The 12218-nt window shown below is 48.7% G+C and overlaps 2 protein-coding genes across 6 annotated transcripts in view; one reads left to right on the top strand and one right to left on the bottom strand.

Annotated features, from left to right (window-relative positions):
• Window positions 1-2224, top strand: part of Ncoa6 (nuclear receptor coactivator 6) — a 46150-nt gene extending 43926 nt beyond the window's left edge. The window contains exon 13 of one of the 3 annotated variants that reach the window (XM_021193953.2): window positions 1646-2224. In XM_021193953.2, the coding sequence (XP_021049612.1) occupies window positions 1646-1689 (44 nt within the window). In that variant the 3' untranslated portion in view covers window positions 1690-2224. The remainder of the gene's footprint in view (window positions 1-1645) is intronic. The other 2 variants (XM_021193951.2, XM_029535850.1) reach the window with 2 other exon arrangements.
• Window positions 2225-3065: 841 nt separating this feature from the next.
• Tp53inp2 (tumor protein p53 inducible nuclear protein 2) lies at window positions 3066-10971 on the bottom strand. 3 transcript variants are annotated; one of them, XM_029536446.1, is made up of 4 exons: window positions 10792-10971; window positions 7458-7632; window positions 6742-7030; window positions 3066-6353 (listed from the first exon to the last, which is right to left on the bottom strand). In XM_029536446.1, the coding sequence occupies exons 2-4, from the start codon at window positions 7579-7581 to the stop codon at window positions 6101-6103; spliced, it is 666 nt and encodes a 221-aa protein (XP_029392306.1). In that variant the 5' UTR covers window positions 7582-7632; window positions 10792-10971; the 3' UTR covers window positions 3066-6100. The 3 variants fall into 3 exon arrangements, with proteins under 3 accessions (XP_029392306.1, XP_029392307.1, XP_021049971.1); XM_029536447.1 differs by having other exon boundaries at window positions 6742-6910; XM_021194312.2 differs by lacking the exon at window positions 10792-10971 and adding an exon at window positions 9858-10635.
• Window positions 10972-12218: the final 1247 nt, after the last annotated feature.

Raw genomic sequence — 12218 nt, 5'->3', positions numbered from 1 at the left:
TATATATATATATATATATATATATATATAGAGAGAGAGAGAGAGAGAGAGAGAGAGAGAGAGAGTGTTGATTATGGAGAGTTGTGTGTGACATAAACACCACCATTATTAATGTCCTTCTTAGTCTGTAAATATTTTGAGATACTCTCCCACATGGCACAAGCAATATGACCACCCAATAAGAAAACATATTGAGGGGCTGGAGAGATGGCTCAGAAGTTAAGAGCACTGATTGCTCTTCCAGAAATCCTGAGTTCAATTCCCAACAACCACATGGTGGCTCACAATCATCTATAATTAATCAGATGCCGTTGTCTAATATGTCTAAAGATAGCTACAGTGTACTCATATCCATGAAATAAATCTTTTTTAAAAAGGAAATAAAAGGTTAGTAAAAACTGGAGTTTTTACTAACAGAAGCCTGGAAATACTACTTTGGTCCATCTTAGAAAATCATATAGGTATATTTGACAAAGACCAGAGTTAACAGCAGTAAAATTTCTTGCCTTTTTTCATCTGTTTCTGGTGGCCTGGCTGCTTCAAAATATTATGATAAAAGAAAGGCAGTTTTTCTTAGAACACTGAACCTGGTAATGTAGCATCACAAAATTCATTCCATCCACAAATAATTTAATCTGATTCATCTTTTGAATTAATATGTGAGAAGCAATTTTTTACCTCCACAAGAAGTATATAAAACATTGTCTGGGTTTGGAGTTTGTTCTCCTTATTTAAACAACCCCAAGGCTGTGCTCAACACCATGTATGTACCAAAGATGACCGTTTGTCTGTACCTTCCAAGTGCTGAGATAACAGGTATGATGGATGGCAAGACATGTGCCACACTACCAGGATAGAATATCCTTTTGTACTATTAAAACTAAAATACCTATCATGCAGCAGCATGAATATAATAGTTAATGAGATATTAAAGAAATGTTTACATTTGCAGAACTTGAGGGCACTGCTGTACTCTGCCATAGAAAACTAGAAAAGTTTTGAATAAACATTTAAACTGAGATAAGAGTAACTTGATACATTGATATGTACAAGGGAAATTAAAGGAATTGAAGCACTTTCCCTATTATGTCACCATTATTATGTATAGATCACTCAGTTCCCACCTATGCAGCCCTCAGGTTCAGGGAAGGTGTTTACTGTTGTGAAAGCTTCCATGTGTGTATTTACTACTGTTTGGGGGGTGTGGGTACTGAAGATGGAGCTTAGGGCCTCATGCATGCTAACATTCTGCTGAACACCCAGGTATACACTCATAATCATAATAAAGGTTTCTTTTCCTACCCCAGCAGTGTCAATTTTTCTGGCCAGGTGCATCTCATATTTTGTGCATGTGTATGTGCATGCCAGCCAGTTGGTTCTCAAGTGTCTTTACCCACTGAGCGGTCTCTATGGTCTTTATCACATTTCCCCACTTGGCAGGCTCTAGTATCAGGGGTCATTCTCTCTCACCACATAAGTTAGCAGGCAAATCCTGTGACTGTTTTCAAATCATTGCCCCTTAAACTGATTTAAAACCTAATGGGGCTTTTCTGTGTCAGTTCTTGTCATTGTGGATGCCCAAGGGGCACCTCTATTGAACATGGCCTTGAACATGCATTGAACATATCCTTCCATTTCCCAACAGATATAACTGGTGCAGTGCAATCCAAGCGAAGAAAATCTAAGTAAGCGAGCTGGAAGATGACTTGATACTTGTAAATGTGTGTGAATTTTACAAAGAGCAGTTTTCAGCTGTGACTTTTTAAATCTATTTCTGTACAGTTAGTCATTTTAATAACGTGGTCCTTTTCCTAGTCCCTGAAACCTGTCTCATAAAGTTTAACGGGGAGCAGCCCTTTTGGTGTTGCAAAATGAAGTTCAAGGCTTCTAAAATGTTGCCATGTATTGAAAGGCCCTAATGCCATTGTAAATGTTATTAGTTTCACATTTCTTAAGCAGCCTAGAATACAGGGTGAACATTTGTAGATCTTCTAATGATGTATTGTGCTGTGGAAGTACTGTGTGTGAATAGCAGTAGTGGGGCAAAAAGCAATCTTGTCATTTGGAAATGTTGTAAATAATTTTATTATATAGTGTTTTGGATGTATTTGTTGTAGAAATGGACCAGTGAATAAAGAGAATCTAAGGGTTTGTACAATGTGAAATACTGAACGTGTTAAATAAATGTTTTTGTCATAGAACTTAAAAGTATGTTATTGGAAAGAATGAGCAAGCTTTTCTTGTGGGTCATAGATGAGTAAACAGAGCTTTCATTGTAACTCAGACACATCACACAATGAATTGCCCACCCAGCAAGCTGAGGAAAACGCATCTACCTGCTCATTCAACTCATTCTTGGCTTTGAACAAACCAGATCTGTTTAGCAACATACTGGAGGGGTGTGTGTGTGTGTGTGTGTGTGTGTAAACTAATTTCATTTGTCTGAAAATAATCACCAAGTATGTTGGTATACGCTTGGAATCATAGTGCTTGGGATGTAGAGGCCTAAGAATCACAAGTTCAAGGTCACCCTCAGCTACGCAGAGAGTTTGAGGCCAGGTTGGACTTTGTCTCAGAAAGTAGAACCAGCCTTCCATCAAAGGCACCCAGGGGTTTAGAGGTGAGAGGCTGTCAGCAGCACAGACGGTCCTTCCTCCCACCTGGGCTGGTGCTGCTCACTCAGGAGATGCACTTGGGCTGACCAGCAAGATTGTTTAGTCCCAAGCACTGGGCTATGCCAAGGTCCAAGAGTTACCTAGTTAACTGTAGAACTGTGCTAAACTTGGCATAGCCCAGTACTTGGGACTAAACAGTGGACCAGTGTTTGCTGTGCTTTTTCTCATTTCTGTATCCAGGTGTCTTCATATGTGTGTCTTACAAGGATCTTCTAAAAATATTTTATGAGTCAGACCCTATATTGTCTTTCTAGTGAACTATTTGTCCTCTTGCTTTCTTGTATGACAAAGGAGAGTGAAGACTAGCTTAATAATAGTATCCTCTGCCTTGACTATACTTGAAATTACAGTGTTTCACATACTTTAGCTCAGCTGAGGCAGAAAGCATAATGTGCTTTAAATAGATTTTTATTTGTTTATATTATTTTTTCTCCCATACAGGAATAGCATTACAACCTAACATTCAGAATCCTGTTACACACATACACAGGCGTGCCACATGACCAGGTTGACACATCACAACATGGTCAAAGATTCTTCACTTCAGCCAGTCTCAACACAAAACACCCAACAGAGATGCACTCAACTTGTTGGTTCCATTTGGAACTAGGTGGTAGGGAAAGAAGGTATTAGAAGCAGGCTGTGGTTTGTCTGCGTTCAGTCCCCTCACACAAAGCCACCCAGGAGCTCTGGTAGGGTCCTTGTTGCACCTAAGACGTTATAGGTCCCAGCAAGTTGATCAGAGGGTTCCAGGCTGGGGGGCAGGCACACTCCAAAACAGCACCAAACCGCACTCACACACACAGTGCCCTGCTGGGGCTAGACTGGCAAAGGTTAGAAAGTGACACCAGCTCAAGAGAACCACTCAGACTTATTGGAGAAAGCTGCAGGTTGCCCTTTGATGTAATTGGGACTCACTCTAGACACAGGTCCCTCTTAGTTTTGGCAAAGTGCTGGTAGTACTGACTTTAATACAAACTGGTACAAATTTCTCTAGGGTCTCTGAAACCACAAATCAGGATAGACTCTCTAACCTCCTCCTGTCTAGGGTTGCATAGGACTTTGTGAATTCTGGTTCCCTTGTGTATTCAAGTTCTGTGGTTTAAGAAAAAAAAAAATTCCTGAAGCATGCTCAAGGTGAAAGGCACATACACAGTCAATACGTATGACAGGGTCTGACGCTTCAGGAGTCAGACTAGCAGGAGACTGAGCAGTGTTGGTTCTTAGACATCTATACACAACAAAATATTGCCACACTCAAATGCTACAGAATCTATAGGAAAGTACAAAAGAAAATTAAGCCTTGCAACCAGATGAGCGATTGGAGGGGTCTAGAACTACCGGAGCTTCGAGAAATTAGGTCAGGAGCCAGGCCTTCTCAAATTTGAGCCAAATGCCCTATCAAGCTTCCTACAGCAGCAGAATCCTGGGCATCTGCCCGGGACTGAGCCTAGGCCCCAACTGGCAGTGAGGAGTAGACAAGAAGGGCAAGAGGGAGCTTCAGCTCTTAAAAATGCTGAAGATCCTAAGCTGGCTGGGAAGTGACCCTTAGGACAACAGTTGGAAGAGTTAGTGTACTAGGTTGTAACTGAAGAACTTGGGACAGGAACAAGGTTATCAACTAATAGGGCCCTAATAAGCTAGTGTAGAATTTTGATCTGCTTATAGTTCCCATTTGGCTTACTGGGCTAGGAGATCCTAGCAGGGCTTCCTCTGTCCCCATCCTGGGGACATCCTCTCCCATCCCACATGAAGCCTAGTAAGAAAGGATCAAAGAGGGCAGCTACTTTTACCCTCGTAGGAATGCAGTTTTCTCCAACCCTGGCTTGGCTCTGAGGCCTGGAACCTGGGGTTGGAGGGAAAGGGAAGACCTGTGTTAGTATGTAACAGGAACTCTAAGGGTTTTAAGGAAGGAAGAGCACACACTTAAAAAAGGACAGCTAGAAAGAATCGGAAACAACTTGGGGCATCCCAAGAGGCTGTTGCTGGTGTCTGAGCCCCACCACAAGAAGGAAGAAGCTGGCAACCCCATCCCTGTGCCCTACCCAAGCATTCCTTACCCCAGATAGTTAGAAAGGGAGGAGGGATCCTAGGGCACTCAGAAAGAGCCCTGTGGGAGAACATTAAGAAGACTCTTGAAGGCCCTGAATCTCTGTAAGAAAAATTTTGGAATTGGGACAGTGAGGCTCCTGGCCTCCTCTACCCAGGAGTGTTTATTATCCAGCCATATTGAACAAAGTATGAAATATAAGGCCAGAGGCAAGATGAAGGCAGAGCTGCCAGTCTGGGGGTGGCTTTACCCCATAATTGTCCTCCTTAGCATCATGCCTCCTCATTCTTGCCTTGGGGTGTGTTTCCTTTTCCCTGCCTGGAAACCCTCTGGCCTGCATCTCTCCTAAGCTGATTCTAGCACCTTGGGCATATGAACAGAGATGGCCAGGATGTTGGGCCCTTACCCAGCTTCTACTCCTGGGGTGGCATGACAAGGTAAGGTGACAAGGTACAAGCCCTTCGGACTCCAGACTCACAGGGGCGGGTAGGGGTTACTCCTGAAGGACAGATTTGGGGGGGGGGGGACCTGGAGGGCAGGATTATAGGAAAAGGGAATGGGGGCAGACTCCAGGCTCAGGCCTAAGACCAGGGCGTAGCTCCTCTGACCAAGCACAATACCAGCTCCCAAGATGCCCTGCTCCCTGCTACTTCTCAACCCACCTGTCCCCGTCTGTGGCTCCCAATAGGCTGCCTGTTTCCCTCCATTCCCTTCACCTTATCTAACTTACAACTCACTGTCCTCTTCCACATACTTAAACTTTCTAGGCCTAAGCAGCAATAAGGAGCCCGGCCCCCAGGGCAGAGAAAGGGGGAAAACTGGAATCAAAACCCGTGCCTGACCCCTGACTACAGGGCGAGGACAATGGCCCAGGCCCGGCAGGGTGCACCTGCAGGATTGGGAGGGAACTGCCAGGAATAGAAAAAGGGAACAGGAGTGGGAGCGATCCCAAACAGAAAGAGTAAGTCTTGGAAAGTAGGAGCAGAAAGCGGAGAAGGTGCCAGGTCAGGGTGGGAGAGGCTCTTAGAAATCGGGTGGGCTAGGAGGGAAAAGGGGAAGGGGCGAGAGACAAGAATAGGGGTCTGAAAAAGAAGCATGGGAGAGTGGGCGTGGGGAGGGGGAGGGTGGAGAATCAGACACTAAGAAGGGGGGAGGGAGGATGACCCAGGATGAGAGAGGTTAATAGGTGAGTTAGACTATAAACAGGGAAGTAGAGGGCCATCACCCCACCTCAAAACTTAGGAAGGAGGGAGGTTGTGGTATCCAGATGGGAGGCGGGCGGACCCTCAACACCCCTCGAGCAGCACACTGGCTACTGCAGAGGAGGCGGGTGGGACCAGGAGACTGCGAGGGATTCGCGGTGCAGCAGGGGCGCTCAGTAGTTGAACTGGCGCTGGCACGGCTGGTAAATGAAGCTGCCCTGGTGCTTGGGCCGGCGCGAACGGCTCTCCCGGGCGCGATTCTGCCGTTGCAACACTTTAGCACTCAATGTGTGGCGCTCGGCCCGCTGCCGGGCTCTCTGCAGCCTTCGCACCTGGCCAGCCTTCTCCAGCAGCACAGCTCGCGCGGGCATTGGAGCAGCTGCGTGGTGCAGGGCCCTGGGTTCCCGGAGGGCAGGCGCCAGCTCTCTGCAGAGACAGAGGGGAAAGAGGTCGGGGGTTGGCAACCCACACCCTATTTCTGCGGGGCAGACCACTGAGGGGTACAAATTCTTCCCTTAATCACAGTTAGAGATGTGATTAAGCTCCTGGCACAGGTAACTAGGCAGAACAGAGAATAGGCTCTGACCCCCAATCAATACAAGTCCTACTCTGATTCTGTCCGGCAGTTCAGGCTGGTCCCTCCCAATCCTCTGAGCCAGGGCCCTCCTAAGCCCCACCTTAGTCACAAGACCACGCCTCTTTTCCTTCTGTGAGCCTTGGTGACAACCAGCCCGACACTCCCTTTATCCCAAGGACACGCCCCTGCTAGTCTCCTAGACCCTAGCCCTCCAGTCTCCACCCTCAACCCACTCACCCATCGCTGAGGTCCTGATCAGGCAAGGCAGCTTCAGGGTGAGGGGAAGGTGGCCCAGACTCCAGCACTATGGTGCTGCCGGTGACATAAACGGACATGCTGGGATGCTCAATGAGGAGGTCCTCCAGGGGATTGCTCTGGAGGCGGGCAGGCCCAAGGCCGGGCCCCTCTGCAGTAAAACAGGCGGGAGGGGTAACAAACCAGCTCTCGTCCATCAAGGAGGGCGCGGGTGGAGGGCGGCCTGCAGGAGCAGGCGAGGCCCCGGGGTCGGGAGGAGCTGTATAGCTGTCTATAGGGTGTGGGAATGGGACGCCATGCAGAGGAAAGGGAGCAGCAGGGTGGGACACACATACACACGCACACACACACACACACATACGGGGACACAGGGGATGGGGAGAGAAAGGGCATCGTTAGTCAGAGCTGCAGCTCTATCCATCGTGCCCAGAGAGCACCTGAAGGCTTGGATCCTTAGCCCACTGCCCTAGGTGTCCCAGGTGGATGCCCCAAGAAATGCCAGGAGTCAGAGCTTTCAAGAGAAGGGTCTGTGTTCCCTCACCTCTGGGCTCTCTGATTCTACTTTACTTTGCCCGGTAGGCCTAGGGGGACTCCAACGTCCAAATAGCCCTCTTCCCCTTCCATATCGCAACGCCTCCTGTCCTCATTGTGCTCATAGACTAGGGAAACAGAGTGCTGGATCCTGACTCAAGCCTCACCCTGTAGGTCAATGATGAGCCAGCCATCCACTTCATCCTCCTCAGAGACAAAAGCCCCCGGACAATTGGAGTCTTCAGGAGGCGCAGGGGTGTTGAAGAAAAGGCTGGTGAGGCGCTGGAACATGGTCAGCGGGTGAAGCAACCTCAAGGGGGCGCCCTATGGCAGTTCAAAGACCTGGGAAGCATAGAAAGACATTAGAAGCACAGACTAAAGTCAGCCCTTCTCTTGGTAGCTGGAGACAAGGCTATAGCCCCTAGCTGCCAGAGCAGTGATAACAGAGAAGCTCTTGGGGTGTGTGCTTTTCTGCATTCAGTAGGTGTTCCTGTATGCACTCAGAAAAGTGTTTGGTCTTTGTATTCTCATCTGTCAAATGACCATCATAATACCCTAATAAGAGTTAAATGAGTGAAACACTTAATGACATGTTTAGAACAGTGCCTGAGCACACAGTAAACATTCAATAAGCTAATAAACTTGGTGTTATGACAGGGTGCTTTGGGGATATGGAAGAAGTGATATATATGACCAGGCTTTGCCAGGGTAAGTCTCTAGAGGAAGATACAGCCAACCTGGGCTTTGAGGAGTAAACAGGAATTTTCCATTAAGGGAAAAAAATTGTCCTTATTACCATTATCATAATTAACATTCCTGTGTCAGTAACATACAACACTATACTAAGTAACTTCGTCTATTTTACCTTATGTCCTCACAGTGTGTGAAAGGGCAAGTCTTTCTTAGGATGTAGGGGGTAGAGGCAAGAGGACAAGAGTTCAAAGGCATGATCACCCCATGTCTGTCATCCTAGCACTTAGCAGGTAGAGGCAGGGGGATCAGTGTCTAAGTCCTGCTTAGGCTACATAGCTAAAGGCCAGTCTGAACTACATGGGGCCCTACCTAAAAAAAATAGTTTCTGGATGTGTAAAATCCTCTCAAAGGGACTGAAAAGGAGTGGGAGGGAGAGAGACTATTTCTTCTGGTAAAGAGAGAAATAAAACAAGGCCCAGAGGGCTGGAGAGATGGCTCAGTGGTTAAGAGCACTGACTGCTTGCTCTTTCTGAGGTCCTGAGTTCAATTCCCAGGAACCACATGGTGGCTCACAACCTTCTGTGATGGGATTGGATGCCCTCTTCTGATATGTCTGAAGACAACAACAGTGTACTCACATACATAAGATTGGTCAATTAATTAATTAAATTTTTTAAAAAGGCCCAGAGAAGCCTGATAACTACCTAAAGTCTCACAGCTAGTAAAAGACACAGGTGTATTTGAGCCAAATAGCATCCATAATCGCTACAGTCTAGATCAGGCATTTTTAACTTGGTAAATAGGACTGTGTCTAGGTGTATTTTTTTTCTAGGAAAGCAAACAGTTCTACAATATTACCATGAGATTGGGCAACCCTCAGATGAGGAGGACCTGTACCTACAGGTCCACCCCACAACTCTAACTCCCCTTTACCCTAGACTCTTGTTCAAAGTCAGCATCCCTGGCCAAGAGAATCCTGGCCAGTGAGACTGCATGTCAGTGATAGACAGTGGAAGAAGGAAGCTGTCAGATCCAGGGAGTTAAACACAAGCCTTCAGACCCAAGCCTAAGCCCTGGACTAAGAAGTCTCCTGTTCTAGGAGTGGAGACATCAATTGGGAACATTAGTCTACCCAGCAAAGCTATAGCTTAGTGGTGGGGTGGCAATGCAGAATACATACAATCAGAAAAACCTCAACAGGTAATATCCAGAAATAGGATAATACACAGGAAACAGGGAGATCAGACACAGGCCCTGGTCCAGCCTATCCATTGAACGATGTAGATATCCTGGCACCACACTATTTTGCATGCATTTCCCAGGGTTCACACTGTGCGTCAGACCCTGCAATGAGCCTTTTCAACTGTTGACATATCAAGTAAGAAGCTCCCTGGAGGAGATCATACAGAAGTGAGTGACAGCCAGGAGAGATGGTAGCAAGCAGCCAGCTATGACTGCCCCCCCCCCCGACCACTAGGAGAGCCTCCTGGGTTTTCTTTCCTAGCCTGCTGGCTTCCTGGTTCTCAGATTCCTGGCTCTGCTCCAGGAAGAACCATTCCCTTAATACTACAGCAGCTGTGCCTAGAATAGCACTGGCAGCCTAAGCCAACGCTAGCCCAGGCCATTCTTGAGCGACCCCCAACCTGGGAAAGACTCCAGATCTACTTACTCGGAAAGTAAGAGACATCCTTCTGTCACTCTGGAAGCCGCCTCGGGTAATAGCATAAGCTCTGCAATCACTAGTGCCAGGGAAGGGTCTGGTTCTCCCAGCTGACAGCTTGGGATCTGATGGGAGGCCAACAGAGGGAACTCCCAACTCCCTCTCAACAACATCTGCCCTGGAGACACCTGGAGGCAGGCAACTAGTGACTCACCTTTCTGTGGTCAAAACAGCTGGGAGACGGCCATTTATTGGGTTTTGAAGTAGAAAGAAGGTAGAGGAGGTCAGGGCCTTGTAAGGGACCCAATTTTCAGAGTCCTCCTGGAAAAATGTCCAGGATCAAGACGACTGAAACAGCCCATCAAACTGGGGTTGGTGCTGAACCCAAGATAGGGTCCTCAGTAGATGGATGTATAGCTTGTAGCTTATACTTCAGCCGAGGAATCCGTCACTTAGTGAGTGTGATTCTAATTGGCTGAGATCTCTAAACTAGAGATCTAGTAAACTAGAGATCTAGTCTGAGTCTCAGTTTCCTCTTTCGTGAAGTGGGGTTTAAGATCCTCAATATTTGTAGGCTGAAAATGACATCAACTCAGGCTCTGCACACATGTCAGGGATTAGAAGGATGTTATTATGTTAGGGGGCGGAGCCTGAGGACAGAGGGGATCCGCTACCATCTGGTGCTGTCTCCAGGACCTGGAGTCTTTAGCCTCCATCTACCTACCACTCTTTCAACTTAAATCGAGCTTTGCCGTCCGACCCTCCCTCAGGTCGCAAGGAAAACACAGATGAGGGGCCTGACCCCAGTCCCTAGATTAGCCCAGGAAACCGCCGAGTCCTCTCGGGTCCCGCTTGTCTTTCAGCGTCTCTCAAACCTCGGCCGGCCCGGGCACGACATAGCTAGCGCCCACCGGGTCACCAGAGGACAAGCACCCAAGCAAGCCTGGAAGGCGGGGCTGGCCTTGGTGACGTCTCAATGTCATATGCAAATAAAGCAACGTCATGGCCTACCGGCTTGGGGCAACCAATAGGGAGCCAAGAACGCAGCTCGGGCTGCCGCCGGCGGAGACAGACAAAGAACGGGAGAGGGGGGCGCAGGGCGTGTCCTGGGGGTGCCCGGAGCCCCCAGCCCCGAGGTCGGGACTCACCTGGGGCCGCTGCAGCAACCGCTGCGCTGAGGTAGTTGTGCGGCCGGGCGTCCCCGGGTCGCCGGTGCTCACAACTGGAGCCGCATACCGGGGACGGGCCGAGAGACGGCGGGGCTCCCGAACGGACGCCCGGAGCTGCTGCGGCCGCTGCGCCCGGGCTCAGGGCACAAATCCGAACGCTTCAACAGCTGATTGTGACGTCACAAAGGGGCCCGCCCGCTCGCGTCAGCGGCCGTCGGGGCGGCGGCCAATCACAGGCGCCGAATGCTCTTTCCCCGCCCCTCCGCGGTTTGCCAGCGGGTGGCTGTAGCCCGGGAGCTGCTCTCGGAGCCTCTGTCTGAGTGGAGGTGACGGCCCGAATTCCCTGCCCCCAGTCACCCACAGACTTCACACTGAAAGCGACCCCCCCAATTCTTCCTCAAGAATCCCACCTCGCTGCTTTTTCTGCACACATCCCTGCTCCCTCACTTGCCCCAGAGCTCCGCACATCCCTTCGCCTGCATCTTAGGTGCAGGACACCCACCCCACCCACCCCCGCCGCGCTCCATCTGTAAGTCCCTTTTACCCTCCTCCTTGTCCTTTACCCCACTTCTCCACACTGCCCTTCTTGCCTGCTCTCCCTCCTCTGTCTTATCCCTACATGTTTTCTGTTTTCCCCGCTCCTTTTTACGGTGGGCTTGAGCGGACCTTGCCCCTTCCGCGGTTACAAAGGAGCACCTGCAAGTGTTAGAGAATTGGTGGGGCTGACGGGAAATCTGGCCAGCGTAGGACTTGGAAAGAAATTGCTCTAAGCTGAATAAACATTGACCTGGAGACAGCTCAGCTTAGAACGTTTACATACCTTATTTAGTCCACGTTGCTACCGGATCAGGTGGGGGGGGGGGCGGGGAGAGTGACAGACAGGGCAGGAATTGTTAGTACTGATTTACATGTGGAGAAACTGAGATTACATGTACCTGCCTTTCATCTCACCACTTGGTAGGTAGAAATAGGTTCAAGAGTTTGAAAGGCAGCTTGAGCTACAGGAGACTGCGAGGGAGGGGAGGGAAAGAAGGGGCACCTACTTACTATTGCTTCTTCTAGACTGCCAGCTGACACTGAACACTTACCATATGCCACGCGCTGTGCTGCCTTCTAATCTTCACAATAAACCCAAAAGGTAGGTAGCATCCTCCTTTTACAGTTAAAGAAACAGACCAGGAGAATCTAAGCAACTTTCCGAGGTAATTAAGCAATAGTCAATGGCAGAGCCAGGAGTTTAACTCACAGGTACTACTAGCCTTGACTCTGATCACCCCCTACACCAGAGGGGCTGAACTCCAGGGCTCTAAAGGGGAAACCTGGCTTCCAGTCCTGTGTCTCAACCGTGTGATTTCAAGTTAAATCCTTACTATTCTGGGCCTTCATTTATCTGTCGTGCTGCCATA

Source organism: Mus pahari, chromosome 3 (genome assembly GCF_900095145.1).
Source record: "Mus pahari chromosome 3, PAHARI_EIJ_v1.1, whole genome shotgun sequence".
Classification (NCBI taxonomy): domain Eukaryota; kingdom Metazoa; phylum Chordata; class Mammalia; order Rodentia; family Muridae; genus Mus; species Mus pahari.
Note: the sequence above shows the minus strand (reverse complement) of the source record. Positions and strands in the feature narration are given on the sequence as shown.